Below are 19,155 nucleotides of genomic sequence, written 5' to 3'. Positions count from 1 at the left end.
GAAACATAACCCTATGTTTTGCATTAGTCCTTTATTTCATTAGCGCAAATTCACATAACACGGCACTTTTTCGAAACATAACTACAGTGTTATTACAAGGGATACCTGTATTTATATATCACAAATACAATATTAAAAAATGTACAAGTCAAATTAATTATATGAGGTGTATTCAAAAAGCATCTGGAAAAATGTAAATAAAAAGACAGTAAATCAAATTTTGCCCTTTATTTTTTGACATATATTCCATTTAAGTTAACAGATTTTTCTATATGGCATCATCGTCTTTTTAAGCCCTTCTGGGAGAAATCGATGCTCCAATTCTAGCCACTGCACTAGAAAACATTTCACGTGATCCGTAGACTGCTCGCAAATGCCGTCAAAATCTATTTTAAATTTAGAAATTTAAAAAAAGTCCGACGCAACTAGTTGCTATCACCTGCTTTTAAGTCTCAACAAGTCTGTGTTCACATCAATTAGAAATATAGCATTCTGTTTATGAGTAATAACCAACTTCCAGAAATTTTTTTAACACTATACACATAATGGGCAAAAAGTTATTTTAATAGTACATGCAATAAAAGAAATGAATCCATTTTTAAATTTTAACAAATACTCACGTCATCTGTATGAGATGAAATAATATTTTTCCATCTTTCAGTTCTTCGAGGGACTCCAAAACCTGATCCAATGAAAGACAATTGAGCTAGAAAATAATTCATTTGATTCATTAATATTTTAGGCTTGTTTCTTATTAGAAATCTTAAAATAAATAAACAAGTAAAAATTTCAATGTATATTCATTTCTTAATTAGTAATGAGTGATTATTGTGACAGTACCACAATGCTTTCAATTTTAGTAGTGTCTTGCCCTTGTAAATCATACTTTTCCTCTTAACAATAAAGTCACACTGGTCACCTATCTATCCCTGTTCAAGACCAAACTTTTAAACAATTCAAATCTTGTATATAGTTAATCAGGACTTCCTGCCCCTAAACTTTTCATATCTGGTCTTGACTTTATCTAACTCCATTCTTGAGATTAAGGAAAGACAGACAGCCAGACAGCGGGACACCAGTGGGAATTTATAAGTCTGCAGCCCAAATATAAACAAGAATTATGCAGTAAAAAATATTACCATATTAATAATCTGAAAACATTCAAATAACTGTTCCATGCCATCAAATCAAAAAATACAAAATATTTATTCTGAAGCATTTTTGAGACAGTGTTTCATCATTAGCAATTTAAACTTGCATTTACTCCATATTTTAAGAAATTTTTTTTAAAGAAAAACACCTTAAGAATATGGAAAAACTGCAAGATAAATAATGGATGACATACTCCAAAACTTTTGTGGTGTTTCTTGAATTAAGTTCTGTATTATTCTGAAATTAAGTAAGAGTTATTTCGTCTAGTAAAGATTGCTTTCAATAATATAAAATATGATTCTTATAAGTAATTATTTTCTTAATCCTAGTCTTCTTTGTTGAATAGATTAAATTCTTGATTCTGTGACTGTAATTCTTTATCAAGATTAACTCTTAATAATGAATCAGTCAAATTCTGATTTAAGCTAATGTTAGACGAATGTCAGCCTGAAAACTGAAACACTATTTTTTGATTCATGGACCTGAAAATTCACATTGGCAAAGTTGGTAGTCAGACAAGTACAGAAATAGTCTTTATAAACAGAAATCTGTCTTTATAAAGTTCAAATGAAGTTTCTAACAATTCTGGCCAATCACTAATTTTCATGATTAGTATGATACTTATATCAAATGTGCATTTTTTAAAAATACACAGGTACTGTACACCCTTTGGCAAGAACAACCAACACATCACTTCCTTTAAACAATGTTATCATGTCCATCATTTTTCGCACTTGTCTAATGACTGTAGGCTTTGAGTGTATCTCCCCATGCACAACGGTCGTGCACTATCGTGATATCACGGACAAACCAGCAACCCATCTGTAGTGCAGCATCAATTTTCGTGTCCATCTGACTGCTCCCATGGGTTTTGCAATCCCGTGGCATCCATCAAAAAGATGGATGTGAAATCATGCTTGTTTGACATTAGCCTTAGTGCCATCATTAGTTTGCCTCAAATTGATCCTAAATAATGGGCATCACAAAACTGAAGGTTGATTTACTTGGTTATGGCAATGCAACAATTGGGCAATCTGCCAAGGATGCCTCCCAGGAGGACTTTTATGGGAAACTGGACCCTAGTTAGGTGTTACTAATATGAAGAAAACCCAGAAAACTCCATTGACTAGCCTGTTGGCCAGGTGCAAATCCACAACCAACTACCAGCATTCAGAGTTTTTATCCACTCAGCCATTGATGGGCCAAAACTAAAAGGACATCAAACTAAGGATTACATATAGTAATGATTCATGACTTGGTGATAATGTCATTTGCAATGCAAAATAATATGACAAAGATCCATTGCAAGTATACATTGGTACTTTATGAAAGTAACACTATTTAAAGGATACTATATTGAAATTTGATTGTGTAAACAAAATACTAATCAGCAGAATAAATGTAATGTTTCAGTAAAATAAATATAATTACAGTAGAGCATCGTTTATCTGACTTAAATGGGGACTGGGGTTGGTCAAATAACTAAAAAGTCAGATAACCGAAAAGTATGAATAAATACATTATTAGTATAGTGTATTAGGCCTGGTTTAAATACTAGTCTCCCTTTCATGGTTGAGCCAGTGCTGCCAGCTAAAACATGCAAAAATTTAACAAAAATAATATTAAAGTAGCCAAGACATAATCAAATATTGTAGCGCCACATCACTAGAGGACATTTGAATTTGCCGACTAGAACACGGTCGGTTAACCGATAAGTCGGATAATTGATGCTCTACTGTATTTTAAAAAAATCCATATCATAACATTTTCATTGCAAATTACTCACATAACTTAATATATAGATAAAATATATAAAAAATATTGTATTATATATACATCTCTACAAAATATTCATATTTACATATTCAATATACAGCATAAGTCTTTTGGGATGTCATAAAATTAAAATTTTATAGAAAATACAATAGCCTAATGCAAGTAGAAGTTACTAAAATGTTGTCACATTGAGACATTGTGAAACTGTACAGGAGTTCCTGCAAGTGGATCTTACTCTCACATTGAGACATTGTGAAACTGTACAGGAGTTCCTGCAAGTGGATCTAGTCTATTTATCTTGTCTCACACAAGATAAATAGCATGTGTAACAGGAGCAGAGAAGAGACTGTCTGACAGGTCACAATTCAGAGTAAACGAAGTTGATGACCATGCCATCTGTTAATTGAACAAGACAGTCCACACAACATATCAGAAGCTTGTGCATCAGTACTTGAGGATGTTTCATTACCACATGTGAGTGCAAGAATTGAAAAAGTGTTATTATGCAGCTGCCCGCTATGAACTTTACACCATTCAAAATGGTGGCCACGAGTTTCTTTTATATAGAAACCAACCTTCCAAATGCATGTAACATTTAGTAAATTCTGGTTTTATTGTTTTAATTTCTACACATTTAATTTTATTACATCCAAATGGAACATCCAATAAATATTTAGGTGTTTAATATTTATATTAATATAATCTGTGAAAATTTATTAAATAGATTATTTAGTAGAATGTTCACATCAGTTAACAGTGAGGATTCGTTAACGTAAGAATCCAAAACTTCACACACTGTTACATCACTGAATATTTTGAGTGGAATTACACATATATTAAAATAACAAATGCTTTTTTTCTTTTTCTAACTTGACATATATTAAGCTGATGAATATTAAAAATCAAAACCCAAAGCACTTTCATACTGAATGACAGTAAAGATTTTTCTTAGAAAAAAGAAGATTCAAAGTTGCGGAAATTAAATCACAAGTCTCCAAAGCTGGAACATACACAAACTAATATGAAAACTGGACACACTTCCAGCAAATACATATTGGAAAGAAAATGAATGTTTTTGGCCTGAATCAGGTATCAATTGTTACAGAACATTAGCACAGATTCATGAGAATATCTACTAGTGCTCTGAAAGCATAGTGTGCGTCTGGTGTTTCATATTAAGTTGAAGGAATTAGTCTTTTGCTCTTTATTTTATACTAACAGTCACAAATCAATCCCTTGGGAACAATGAATGTAGAGCCAGCATCTATTTCTCCCATAGGCTTTGTAATGGTACACAGCATTCAACTATCACTATTTCTTTTAAAGTATACTGTGTAAAATACTTATAAGTTAAAGTATTTTTTTATTTACTCAATAAGAAATTATCATCATTATTCTATATATTCTTAAGTATAATCAGTACTTTTCTGTTAATAGGATGCCAGTCAATAAATGCAGTACAGTGTAAAGAAATGGCTGTTTTATTATGTTAAAGTACATTTCAATAAAAATAAACTTTGATAGAAATGTATGTATGATGTCAAACATTGCAACAAAAAAAATGCAAAGTAGATAAAAAATTTAAACTTGTTAAATTCCCTTTATTATTATATTATATTAAATCTACTCAACTTTTATTACTCTTATGCTTTTCCATTATGTCAATAAGACAAGTGCATCACGCATTGGATTAAAATTATGATTAGCGTCCAATTAACAGAAAAGTACCATATCCTCTTTCATTTTGTCAAATTAACAAAAGAACAATTCAGATTTCAAATTCCTTAAAGGTCACACAACATTCAAAACAGTCTTTTCATTTTGAATTGTTTAATATAGTCTTATTAATATATTTTAACTAAGTATTCATGATGATGCTGCAGTTCATATTTTAAATACCGCATTAACTCTAACCTCTGAAACTTCTTTCTGCACCTAGAGACAGAGTTGTTTATAACCCTCAGGATATGAGGGGAATTTGTATAGAAAAAACCAATTAAATGACTTTCTCTTTAGCCAATCTCATGTTTAAAGATTTAAGCTGTTAAAAAAATGAAAAACATTAAAATTATTGCAGATCCACACTTTTATAATTTTATCAAATCCTGGAAAACTATGTTAAGTAAACTTTTATAAAGGAAACAATCATATATTTCCCATAACTCGGTATCTTGACTTTAAACCATATTCCTGGCAATGCATTTTGCAAATTCTCCCTCATTTTTGTCTATGCAAGCTGTCTCCAGATTATTCCATGCAATCCACAGTATACTGAAATGTTTGCTTCCATCTCAGGTGGGATCAGTCCACTGACTTTGCAAACTATGCTCAAGCCAAAACAAAAAGCACAATCATCTGATAGATAGAGCAAAAAATAAAACAGAAGAAGATTTACACAAATGAACACAATAAAAATATCCAGATTATAGTCAAATGTTCTATTAAAAAGTACAAGTTTATGCAAAATAAACAACTACATAAACATAGCAATAGCAAAGCACTATTGGTTATTTTATTATATAATACTGACAGTAACATTCTAAATTAGTTTACTCAAAATTAAAAATTTAATTGAAAATAATGTACAAAAAAAGTAAAAAAATCTAATCTTTCAGTAAAATTCCAATGATACAAGCACCTAAAACTAACATTTCAATAGTTCACTTTAATCATTATTACATTTTAATTATGTATAAATGTTCATAAACCAATTAATTAAAATATCAAATGTATTAATGGATTTATAAGTAGATGATTTAATTAAATTATTAACCATTATAATTAGCTGTTTTCACTTACAAATTGTCTAACTAGAAAATTATTGAAAATAAACACATTTTGCTTGACATACAATTGGGGGGAATATCAATGGAAATTTATCAGCATTTAATGAATAAAATAAGTTTTAACTTTAATAGAAATAATTATGATCCAAAAAGTATTTTAATTATTATAAACTAGAAAATTTTTGTAGATGAAATTCAACTTCATTGATTTATAATAGTTTATCATTAGATAAATTATTCATGTTCTTTTATTCTACTTATATTTTATTAAATTACAATAGAAAATAACTAGAAACAGTATCTATACAAAATTAAAATACAATTTATTAGTATATAGTTGATCCAATAGCATTAGTAAGTCGACAAGTTTACGTACTAAATATTTTGAACAGTGCCGACTTGACGGTACCTTCGCCAGAGTCGAAACCAACTTTTGCAGTCCCTGCTTCCAGAACAGTTGCCAACAGAGCAATTCTAGCACCAGCACTCTTATACAAACTATTTATAAAGAAGTTTAAAGTATGTTTATGGGACTTCACTGTATTCAGCTTATTTTATTTATTTTTTCTCCTTTAAACATTTCTGACTGCTTATTTTACCACCCCTCTCATTTTTCTGCTTGAAGTAGGCACCTCCTCTCATCAGTCAAGCCAGACACTGTTTTAAAACCTAGATAATTTTAACCATCATTTTGCTTACCATGTGTATGAATGCACATAGTTCATTCAAAATAGCACTACATTAATCCATTAAAATGCTTTTCTTAGAAAAATAATTACAGAGAGACCAGAGTGCTCTCTTTACATATCAACTGTAGATAGATGCAAAACCCATAAACTATCAAGTATATTTAAAATTTTGCTCTGGTGAAAGTTTGAGTACTTTATGTTAGATTCCATTCAAGGAGTTTCTTTAAGAAGTATAATTTTATATTGCAAAACAGCAAAAAACATATATTTAATTGCTCGTCGAACTCGAATATCAAAGGGAGGAAGAAAAAGTTGGAGATTTAAATGTATAGATTAACTTATACAGAATAATAAAATAGTATACTTTATCCTTATAGAATGTATTAAATAAGCAAACAATTGTTTAAATGTTTAAAATTAAAATTAAATAAACAGATATATTATATAAGATATATCTTAATTGTGTATTATTGTATTATAGGTAATTATATAGAATACTAGCTGCATGTGTCTACATTGTTCAGGCTTTTACGGGATAGGGAATTAGCGAGGTCGGATTGGGAGAGAGCGATAAAAACAACGGTCTAAGTAAAATATATATTTGTCGACCAGAGTATCAACAATAACGAAACTGCAAAACACAAAAGTTGCCGGAACTTAAGTTAACGGGAGTCGGGATTTAGGGGTAGTCGAGAGAGATCCCCACGATATTTTTTCTAAGACGTCGAGGAATATTCGTGCCAAATTTGGTGCAGGTATATCAAACGGTACAGAAGCAGTATACCTAACATACATACATATTTTGACTTTATAAAGATAAAATGTTCCACATACACGTGTTTTGGAAGTGTCTAAAAATATATGCCTCTTTAATAAATAAATTAATGTAAAAATCCTATATAATTATCACATAATAATATATAATACAATATAACTACAGAAAAGCGGTAGAAGTTACTTTTAGTTACTTTGTTTATACACAAATACACAAACCAATTAATTAAAAGTAACTTCTACCGAAGAAAATCATACATCTTACCCATTCTAAAATGGCTTTTTCTTTATTTTGATGCAACATTTTGGAAATATTAACTTAAAAAAAGGTGTTTCATTAACTATTATCCACGGTAATTGACATCCCCGTATAATTTTTTTAAATGTTTTCTCGTAAACAACAACGTTTTCAGCTTACCGCATGTAAAACAACTTTTAAATTTTTGAAATGTCGAAACTGCTCGACAGAAGCTCTACGACTGGTCAAAAATAATGTGACGTAATAATGAATAAGATTTAAATCGAATATTACCTAAAAATGATTTAAATTGATTTTATTTGTCAATTCATTGAATATTTTTATAATATAATTTAATTAATTTTATTTTAAATAAGAGAAGTAAATATTGTAAAGTTATAATTTGTCGTTAGCGTAGTTTCACCTAGAGGCCGCTCCGTTTGATCACGTGGCCTCTTCGGATCTGGGAACAGTGCTGGGCGATTACCTAAAAAATGTAAATCGGTTACAGAAATCGATTAGAAATGTGATAATCGATTATCAATCGATTACCACACCTTTAATAACAACAGCGTTTATTAAGTTAGTAAAACACTATAATTTTTAATAATACTTGTTAACAAAAAGACCACTTACAGGTTTCACATTTTTATAGAACATTTATTAATTTGTAATTGCAAATTTACACAATATTACAAAACAAACTATAATGAAAAAGAAAGTATATCATTAAACTCAAAACTACTCATAATAGCAAGTTTCTCAACATTTTTTGGATGCAATGCGCATCGTTTCTTTGTAATAATATTTCCAACTTTTGAAAAAAAGACGTTCTGCAGGTACTGGGGTTGCTGGAATACCTATATATGTAACAGCCAGTTTCGCAAGGTGATAATTGAAATGGGCAAACATTGACTGCCGTATAACAAGAGGATCAACATAGTGTGGTATAGTTGCAGCTTCTAAGTAAGTTTTAAATATAGTACAAAAACCTTCTTTAGACTTTATGGGATCTCTGATTTCTCTATGTGACCATAGACCAGTGGCGTAGCGTAGTGGGGGCGGCAGGGGCGGCCCGCCCCGGGCGGCACTTTTAGGGGGCGGCAAAATTTCACAATAAATACACAATACACAATAATGATGATTGTTCTTGCCGAAAAGTTCTTTAGAATTACTATATATTTTAGTATTTTAAATTGAGATACCTAAGTAAGGGGGCGGCGAAATTTTCCTTCGCCCCGGGCGGCTGACACCCACGCTACGCCACTGCCATAGACTATTCTCATCTGTGCTTTTAATGGTTTCACTTAAGGTTTCCATACAGTCTACTTCATATTTAATTTGCCGGGATAGATTGTTATCGATGAAAGAAATTGCATTTGCAGCACATATTTTGCTTTTGAAATCCGAATTCTTAAATCTTTGATCTAAAACTGTTGAAACGCTGTATAACATATTCTTTTCTATGCCACAAAATCGTTTGTCGATATTATTGAAACAGGCCTTTTTTGGATTTTTTCCAATTTTTGTGATGGAGTTTGTTGCCTCCAGAGCTTTTGCAATGAGGTCGACAACAGTAATAACTTTACTAACTGTTGTGTACTTCTCATCCATCAGTTCAACGGTTGCGGTAATATGGCTTCAAAACTTTGAAGCATTCTTCCAAGATTTCCATCTCACTTTTAAACGACTCGTTAATGTCAAACCCAAAGGTAGAACTAGTGTTACCACCCGTCCGGTTTTCACCCGGACAGTCCGGAATCGATTCGCTGTCCGGGTGAACTATTAATTTTGTCCTGGAATTTCGTAGAAATTGTGAAATTACGATGAAACAAAGTTCTTGCAAATATTGTTATAAACTTACACCATTTGAACAACGAAAGATCTCACACTCACTGAAACTCATCTGCCATTCCGCCACGTTACTCAGTTTATGCTGACGTGTGACGCGCAACCTGATTTAGAACCAGCATGCACGTTATTCTTAGCACTGTAAAATGACATTGCGCATGCGTCAGGAACTTCTGTTCGAACAAACCTGCCCCGCCGTCCAGGTCAGCGATTTTGTAAAGGTGGCAACACTAGGTAGAACTTTGACACAAGGGCTCATAAACAGGTAGAACTCTAACTCAAGTACTCATAAATAGTCAATTTAAGAAAACAATTTCGGAAAAGGGGAAAGATTGGAAGGATAGAAAAACATCGCGTATGATCGTTAGAATCCAAAATGACAGCGTTTACAAACAACGGGTTAAATTATGAGTGCAGGTGTTGCGGTTCTATCTACAATCTCTGAGCATAGTCGACCAAGAGTGTCAAATAGACACCTCGAATCGGACCTTTTCCGCGACCCGAGATGGTCTCGTTTTGCACCTGGAAACAAAGGGGAGACCAATCGGAAAGCGAGGAATGGGACGAGGGACCAATCCGAAACGCGGTTAGTGGAAGAAAAACTATAAAAATCGGAATTTCGAGGTCGAAAATCAGTCTCCTCTGGATTAAACCGACAGTTGTGTTTATCTTATTGTGTTGTGTTGCCATCGACCGGCCGTCGACCACATAGAACGCCGTCGCATCTTCCCCGATCATCCAACGGATCCTTCTCACCCGCCCCGGAGCTACGACCGAACTCTCACCACTTCGAAGGAACGTCCAGATTTGGGAATTGTCTAATACCGATTTAAGCATGAATTCGACCAAATAAACGATTTTTCTTTTGTAAAACACTTGCATTTCATTTGCCTTCTTCGCCACAGCCCAAGTACGCGGTTTCCCTTGGACTCATCCCGACGCGAGATTGATTGTATTGTGGCTGTTGGCCATATTAATGCATATTTTTTTGTAATTAATAATTCTATAAATTTAAGTTAGGCTTAAGATTTCTTTTGTTTCTCTCCCTTTCCTGTCGACTAAAGAAAAGACTTCCCTTCTTAATTACTTTACTATTTAATTACTTTACTATCTGATGGAGAGTGATGCCTCTGACACGAAAAACAACGTTGTGAAAAACAAAGTAATGAAAGAAAGGAGTGAAAAGAACGGGATCTCGGCTCTCGACGAGGAAGGTCGAGGAGAACAGGCTCTAAAGCGGAACGACGGAAGATAGGAATTGAGGCTCGACGAGTGAGGTCGAGGCGGAGAAGTCATCTAGTCTGTTAAAGTAGGCAAAAAACTTCTTACCGATCTGCCAATTTTATGGGACTGATTCGGCAGTGGATTATCGACAAAGTGAACGATAGAAATCTACTAAAATAGATTAAAGAAAGAGCCAAGGAAGGCCTCGTTGATAGGAGTGGATGATTGGAGACATCAGTAACCCCGCCCAGTATCACGGAGCACCCAGAGCAGAAACCCGGGTATTTCCACCTTTCCCTTTTTCCTGTACTTATATTCTCTCTTTCTTCCTTCTTATAGTTTGTAAGTAGGTTTAGTATAGATAAGGATACTTGTAATATTAATAGTATTGTTGTATGTATTTCGGATATTGTATTTTCACCGCCTACACGTTGGGATCCAGTGTACAAAACTGGATATTGTACACTGGATCTTGATATTGTAGCGAAATAAAAGTATAGTTTGTAAATTAACAAAGTGTGTTTGTTAATCCTCGCTTGTCATTCGCTGTCGGTTATCACAGTATCCCCCTTTAAGTCCGCGAAACTTACAAAAGGTAGAGAGTGGGCAGAAGATGTCTGATGTTGCTGGCAGTATGGCTCGAACAAATCTACAGTAGGGCGCAGTTCAATCTTATCTAAATAGCTTCTACGTCATAGGAATGTCACAGGAAATAGAATGGCGTCACCTTACCTGTTGCAGGTGTGTCTACGATCACGTGACCTGTGACGTGCCTCAGAAACACGTGTTTTTGTTTACAATGTTATATTTTGTAAATTAATTAACAGAATTGAATAAAAATGTGTAAAATTACAAAAAGCGATGTATAACAAATATATAAGAGCATAAATTAGTACAAAAACTAAGAAAATAATAATAAAATTTACAAAAGTGACTTCTATACATTGCATATACGATTAAAAAAAAACTTGAATCAGAAATCATAAAAACTATAACAGAAATATGTAATGAACTAAATAAATTTGTGATATCACAAAAACTAGCAAAAAAATTAAAGAAACAGAGAGAAAAACGATCATTTACCTCAGTACTATCATGACCTCGAATAGTCTAAGTGGTAAATTTATTTAAAAATAAATTCCAAAAAAATATTACTCCGTAAAATAAAAACAGAAGAAAATATTCGCGAAAACTGCATAGTTCAAAATAAAAATTGTTACTTTCGCCTAAACTCTCAGACGGCAGAAAATTCTACCGGGTAAGCATAAAAGGGATAAGAAAGATACTGTATAATCAAGAAGACCCAAGCAGATAAAGGAGAAACAAAAATAACATTTGAGAAATAAAGAACTTCGAAGAGCTCATAATGGAACCCGAAACGGATCTGACAGCAGAAGAACGCCAAGAACTCTCGAATGAAGAATACCAAGAAACTCGGCGAGGTATGTTTTCTTTTAAAACAGAGGATTAATGCCGATATCCGCTATTAAAGATCTTTTGAAAAAGTGGGAGGATGTCAGAACAGATGTTAGAAAGGCTTCCAAACCAGGTTGAGTTTAATAGGCATAGAGATCTCTACAATTATAATGATATTAATTACTTCTGAAAAATCCCAAAAAGGAGAAAAAAGCAACGAACATTAGACAGATTCTTCAACCCCACGAACAGAAAAAAACACGATTAGTAAAAATGCAAGACTGTATATATGTATTTTTTTAATTAAATATAAATAAACATAATAAGAAAGTATATATATTTTATTTTTGGGGGTCTCCAGAACGAATTAATGGAGACTCCAAAAAATAGAGTTCTAGAAACCTCAAATTCGAACTATTGCCTGTTTGTTTATTTTTTAAAAAAGGAGCGTCGGTGAATCGACCCCACGCTTATAAGCTCAAAACTACACAAACAAACGGCGGAACGACCACTACAGCTCTCAAGTTGCATTACAGATTGTAAGCAACTGGCAATTTCTTACTCGCGGAATTTTGAACTTAATAGAAATTCTGCGCGTTTATTGCTGATGTTTCGCGAGTCTAAGCCATTTATTTACAAAACGGCTTCTCAAATTTTAAAGTTTTATTTGAATTCCATAAATCCTCTTAAATTAACGACAAAATGCAACTTCGGGAGGAAATTTAAGACGATTTATGGAAGAAACGATACACTTTTAAGAAATTCGTACGAGGAAGACATTTCAGATGGAATTCAAATAAAACTTTAAAATTTGAGAAGCCGTTTTGTAAATAAATGGCTTAGACTCGCGAAACATCAGCAATAAACGCGCAGAATTTCTATTAAGTTCAAAATTCCGCGAGTAAGAAATTGCCAGTTGCTTACAATCTGTAATGCAACTTGAGAGCTGTAGTGGTCGTTCCGCCGTTTGTTTGTGTAGTTTTGAGCTTATAAGCGTGGGGTCGATTCACCGACGCTCCTTTTTTAAAAAATAAACAAACAGGCATCCGAGCTCCCTTGCTCGGCCGGGGGTTCTCGGGACAACTGCCTGCTTGTTGGGCGGATCCGGCGCCCGCGCTTTCTTTATGAATAAAAAGCAGCCTTAATCTATTTCATTTATTCCAAAAACATAAAAAAGGCTTTCTACCCCGTGCTCCGTACGGCAAGGTGACTGACGTTTCGAGTTTTTAAAGTACAGTGGGTGATCGGTTAACGAACACTTTCGCGAAAGATTTTTATGATCGGACAACGAACACTTCACCGAACAAACATAAAAAGAAGCGACGGAAATAGCAAATACCGATTGATTTTCCCTCGTCTTCGGGTTCGAAACTTTTCGGAGCGCGGGAGACGTCGACATCGACGCTCAATCCGATATATACTGATCGGATAGTATTCCTCGAACTTTGAAATACTCCCTTGTAATTGCAGCCTTTTATTTTTCTGACAGAAACAATTCTTTTATAATATTCGCGAGACTGTCGGCCTGACACTCGTTAAGTTTTGCGTCGGTTTTTATTTTCGAAAGGTGAGAGTATAATAGCGAAGTGTGAAGACCCGAACGAGGTCCGAAATCGCGTAAATTGTAAAATTCTTGTGTTTAGAATAACGATAGATTATATAAGAGAGAGAGAGAAAAAAACTCTTTATCTAAACAACGAGTCCCGGAACGACGCCAACACGCGTTAACAAGCATATCGGGAGCATCTTTTAGTTATAGCACAATGTTAGTTTCTGTAGCACAATGACATCTGCATTTTTAATTTTCAATAATCGATCCAGCATATCCTATACCGAGTTCCATCTGGTGTGTACACTGATTTCCAGTTTTCCTGAAAAGGGAAAGTTTTTCCTGAAAATAGTTGTTCCTTTCGCAGCTGAAGGGTTGCAGTTGTGCTGTGATGAAAAAATGAAATAATGACTTTCACTTTGTTTGGCAATTCATTAAATTCTGGTACCGTTTTCCTGTCTATTACTCGAAAATGTGGATTTACCGTCTTCGTAAATTTTCTGAAGCCATCTCCATTCGCAATTAGGTAGATTATCTTTTATAATGAATGAAACAAGTCCATTTATAATCTGTTTGTTCTTATCGCCTCTTCCGAAAATAAAAAAAGACAATCAGTAGATTAATCGTCGATATAATCAAATAACTTAATATAAAATAAAATACATGATTAAACGGTTTTTAAAAATTGTGTGGCAGGTTGTAGTAATTGAATGATGTTAACTTACTTGATTTGTCTTGCCACCACGTGGCAAGAACCCTACCACATGGCAAGACAAATCAAGTAAGTTAACATCATTCAATAAAATAAAAAAAATCAAAAAATGTAAAAAGGTACATTCAATAAATCACAATAACTTTTGAAATGTTCATAAAAGTTTTACTTTAACTTACCACTGTAAAAAGATGAAATCCGGGAAAACGAATCGATGACACTTATTTGTGACGACCGTGAAGAGGTAGAAGCAGCGCTGTTAGGCCTACTATTACCTTCCACTTCCACAACTTCTATGTGGTCGGATTGACTGAGGTAGTAGGACGATTATCGACTTCCACCTCCTTGCGAAAAATACGTCCATGATAATTTTTCAAATGCGTCGCAAAATTGGTTGTGTTTCCACACACTTTTAAACGTTTTTTGCAGATTGTGCATTCTGCAAAATCCGTTCCTACGGTTTTTTTTATAAATAACGCCAGATTTCTGACTTCTTCTTAGTCGCCGCCGCCATATTTGTTTAATCTTCGTCTTCTTCTTCTCGCACTCTCGTGACTAGATCTATAAGCCCATTCCTGAGTTCCGACAGGTGGGACAAATTTGTTTAATCGATTAGCGTTTCTATTCGATTATGAAATAATCGATTCCTGTTGTTATCGATTAATTTCGATTGATTAATCGCCCAGCACTACTGGCAACACTGAACGAAACTGACAAGTAGACAAGATGGATACACGTGAAAAATGTGCTGTTACGACTGCATTGTTAGCTATCAGTGTAGGCGCCTTTATTATTAATAAAAAGCGGAAAGGTCGACGACGACGATGACGACTACGTCGATGGCAAGTACACCCCATCAAGGTAAACAGGTCACTTTATTTCTTTGTTTTATATTCTCCAGTGTTGGTATTTGTTTATAAACCATACACCAATGTTCTCTCTCTTAATTCTATTTACAATAGAGGCATACATGCTAGACATTGAGCGGCCACTCATTTAAAAAACGCTATGAACAAAAAAATCGGTTAATGTTACCTTAGGTAGCCGAGATGGCGGACAGCCGCCATTGCTTAAGCTGTCCTCTATTTGCTAATCAAAAACTACACCGTAATAAGTCCTATTAATAAACAAGGTCTTAGTAGACAGCATATGCACAGAAATTTAAAACGAGTAAGGATGTAGAGGCAAAAGGAACAAATCGAGAGATGATTAAGTCGTTCGGTTTCTCATATTTGTGCGATAAATATCATTTGTAATGCGTAATGCTATTTATATTTCTTTGAATTCGAAGCTGTGTTGGTGCATTTGAAGGTAATAATAATCGGTTAGACTGAAGCAAAAGGTATCCAGCTAAAAAAAGGTCTTAAATTTAATATTAATGAATAGACATAGCATTATCTAGATGTAATTTGACACGTTGAATCGGTTGGTATTAAAAAACACTACTTACGATCAAGCGTTTAAAAGTTACGAACGATTTTTTATTTCCGGCTATTTGCTTTGTTTAAGAACAACTTTATTAAGAAACACGCAGGCACTCATCGTTATTAACAAAATGAATTACTTTAATTCACCATAATACATTCCATCTAAGAGAGAAAGCGACATTAAAAATGCTAAAAGGGTGTCGTTAGCCCGCGAACTAGCGACAAGAGTGCAGGGAAATTTTCCCCGACCGATGGGGAACACGTCGAGCGTGACGTCACTTCCACAATTCCCTACACACACGTGTGCGGTATCAGAAATACTTGACACGAAAATATAATTATTATATATTATTTAAAACAAAAGTAAAAATTTACTAACAAATTTAGTTTTCTACACGTTACTTTGTAACAACATTAACGTCTTTAGCTCTTTATCCCCAGATATAGGCTGTTCTGTATTCAACCATCACAACTGAAGCAAAAGGTATCTAGCTATAATTGCATTTTATATGCATTCTTTTCTCACTGTTTCTCGTCCAGGAGTTTTAATAGTATACATATAGTACACACTCGTCATTAAAGTCTTCCCTAGGCCCATTTTTAATAAGATGATGAGCAAAATATACACGAAATGTACTGTACGTTTTAACGGTGACCAACAAGTCGATCGTAGAAGGCTCGAAAAACACTTATATATTTAATATTTATTTTAAAACTATTTTTCACGGAGAATTGTTTGAACTGTTAGGTTCCAACCCTTAGGTAATAGCTATGTATAAGATAAATATGGAAACTAATCCACACAAAGAACTGGTCTTTATGTGGATGGTTGTTGGTTGATTATATTATTTTAGTACGGTAATATTTTTATTCGTGCAACGTCAAGAAGTGAAATCATTTTTTGTTATGGTAAAACTATTTATGTTTATGTTTTAGTGTATTTAACAAACAGGGATAATTGTTACTTACCGTGCAACGAATGAATACAATTGTGTTTGGCAGCATAATTTTATTAAAGTGGATTATTAAACTATTATAGATGAATGGAGATGCGAAGTAGATAATTGGAGTTTTTAACTGACGACACTCGATCGCACCCTACTATAAGTTTACTAGACCTGGTATATTGTACAGTTTACATATTTCATTTTCTATTAAACTTTGTCAATAAATACTTTCGGTATGATCTCTACCGTAGTTTATGGTATTTCTAAATTTGACATTGTTTGTCTATGCTTTCGTCAACAACCCTCGTGGCTACTATTTAAAAGTGTTTATTATTTCGAGCCGTAATGGAGAGATGTGGTTACTATTGTGTGCGGTTATTATTTATATAAAACCTGTATACAGTAGCGACAGGTTTCTCGAGTCGTATCCCGTAAGAAAAATTAAGTATAAATTGTAAGATCTATTAAATAAACAAGAATTGTTTCATTCAAAACTTTTGTGAATATTGTTGTTATTTATTATAAAATTCGAAACGCCTGTACCTTTTTAAATGAAATTAACAAAACTAATTAAACTAAAATCGGTACGACTAAGGAAACCAGTTTCCTAAGTTAGTTACTTACTACACTTACAGCTTAAGTCGTACTTAACTCCTTGGGCCTTTTTCTGCAGCACCTAATGGGGAAAAAATCCTCTAAGAATTTTAATTTTTATATTAATTAATTATTTCCACTTAAATACGAATCTAACATTAAAAAGTTAAAAATAATCGTTAAATAATGATTTTATTTGATAAATATAGTTGCAGGAAGTGTTATTTCATTTAACAAGGCGTGAAATTTCACACCCGCGGTCTAAAGCTGGAGGGGAGCTAACTTACCGCATCTGTTCAAATATAACATAATATTTATGGTTTTTATGCTATTAAAATAAGAGGGGACCGAAATAAACGTATGAGAATAAAATTTTACTGAATAAAAAATGAAAAAACCTGCTGATGTCATAGAAAACAACCAATAGAGTTTTTAAAAATTTTACAGGAGTCGATTATGTTCCAATTTGATTGAAATTTTCATGTACCGCACAAAAAAATCGCACAGAAAAAGACCGCACAAAAACGGGTTTGACTGTATAATAATTATATTTTCGTGTCAAGTATTTCTGATACCGCGCACGTGTGTGTAGGGAATTGTGGAAGTGACGTCACGCTCGACGTGTTCCCCATCGGTCGGGGAAAATTTCCCTGCACTCTTGTCGCTAGTTCGCGGGCTAACGACACCCTTTTAGCATTTTTAATGTCGCTTTCTCTCTTAGATGGAATGTATTATGGTGAATTAAAGTAATTCATTTTGTTAATATCGACGAGTGCCTGCGTGTTTCTTAATAAAGTTGTTCTTAAACAAAGCAAATAGCCGGAAATAAAAAATCGTTCGTAACTTTTAAACGGTTGATAGTAAGTAATGTTTTTTAATACCAACCGATTCAACGTGTCAAATTACATCTAAATAATGCTATGTCTATTCGTTAATATTAAATTTAAGACTTTTTTTTAGCTGGATATCTTTTGCTTCAGTCTAACCTAATAATCTAAATACTTTGTTACCAGACTACGTTTAGCTCATTATTTTAATTAATTACTGTATATAATTTGGGAGACTTAAGCCACTTTGTACCGATATTAATAATGATTAAAAATTAAGTGTAAATCTAAATTTAGAAAAATCTAGTGAAAGATTTCGAATTAATTAACGTAATGTAACGTCGATATTAATATATGTGTTCAGGTGGTAAAGGAAAAGATGCACGAATGGGCAGTGTGATTCGTCTTTAGTTTTAACCTTAAAATAGCAAAATACTCCAAATAGCTCAATCTATGATATGATATATATTTTTCCGTACTATTAATTTCTTTTCCTATTTGCTAAAAACTTCTATAATATAAATAAATCTAATAATTAAATAATATTACGCCGCAATATCTAATGGTTAGTAACTTAAGATTCGATAATTAACAAAACTTTGCTCGATATTTAATCGGGTCGGTTACGTATTGGTCGGTATTGCTTTAGTAATGTGAATATAATGTTATTTCTCAAAGTTGACTATTAATTTCAATATATTTAAGATATATTTTGCTTATTGATATTATTAATGTTTCAGATAACCGGAAATATCCTCCCGTTGCTCGTTCTAGAGGAAGAAGAAGAGTTTTAAGCTTTGATTCTGTCGACAAAGTATGTGGCAAATCAAGTTTTGATGTTACGTATGCGAGATGTAGAATTTAGCCAAACAAATAAATTTTGTTCGTGCAATAGTTCGATGCCTATTCGCTAAGACACTATACAATTAGTTACCTGAAAATATTTGCCCTTACCCACTTTTGAAATGACTAATTTTGATTGCACTTAAAATTTAAATGCTATACTTACTAGAAATTTAGTTTTACTGGAAATTGGGAAACGCTGGATAACTTTTGTTAACCAGATAGAACAACCTTTTTGGGATTAGTGACAAACTTTAATAAAATTCCTGTGACATACCATAATTTATAAAATAAAAATGATTAAAATTTAATACATTATTATTATTTTTTAAAAATTTTTCCACTATTCG

The 19,155-nt window shown here is 33.2% G+C and overlaps 1 protein-coding gene and 1 long non-coding RNA gene across 4 annotated transcripts in view; one reads left to right on the top strand and one right to left on the bottom strand.

The window, feature by feature from the left end:
• The window catches only part of LOC136982249 (putative leucine-rich repeat-containing protein DDB_G0290503), a 50,251-nt gene extending 42,693 nt beyond the window's left edge, over positions 1–7,558 (bottom strand). For all 3 annotated transcript variants that reach the window (XM_067278709.1, XM_067278710.1, XM_067278711.1), the window contains exons 1-2: positions 7,443–7,558; positions 621–706 (exon numbers count right to left, since the gene is read on the bottom strand). In XM_067278709.1, the coding sequence (XP_067134810.1) occupies positions 621–706; positions 7,443–7,481 (125 nt within the window). In that variant the 5' untranslated portion in view covers positions 7,482–7,558. The remainder of the gene's footprint in view (positions 1–620; positions 707–7,442) is intronic.
• Positions 7,559–14,907: 7,349 nt separating this feature from the next.
• LOC136982182 (uncharacterized) lies at positions 14,908–18,856 on the top strand. The gene is made up of 2 exons (XR_010881859.1): positions 14,908–15,028; positions 18,703–18,856. It is a non-coding gene; the product is annotated as an uncharacterized lncRNA (long non-coding RNA).
• The last annotated feature ends 299 nt before the right edge of the window (positions 18,857–19,155 follow it).

This window comes from Centruroides vittatus, unplaced genomic scaffold (genome assembly GCF_030686945.1).
Source record: "Centruroides vittatus isolate TY-2023 unplaced genomic scaffold, ASM3068694v2 contig_817, whole genome shotgun sequence".
Lineage (NCBI taxonomy): Eukaryota > Metazoa > Arthropoda > Arachnida > Scorpiones > Buthidae > Centruroides > Centruroides vittatus.
The sequence above is the reverse complement of the archived record's forward strand: the minus strand, read 5'-3'. Positions and strand labels throughout refer to the sequence as shown.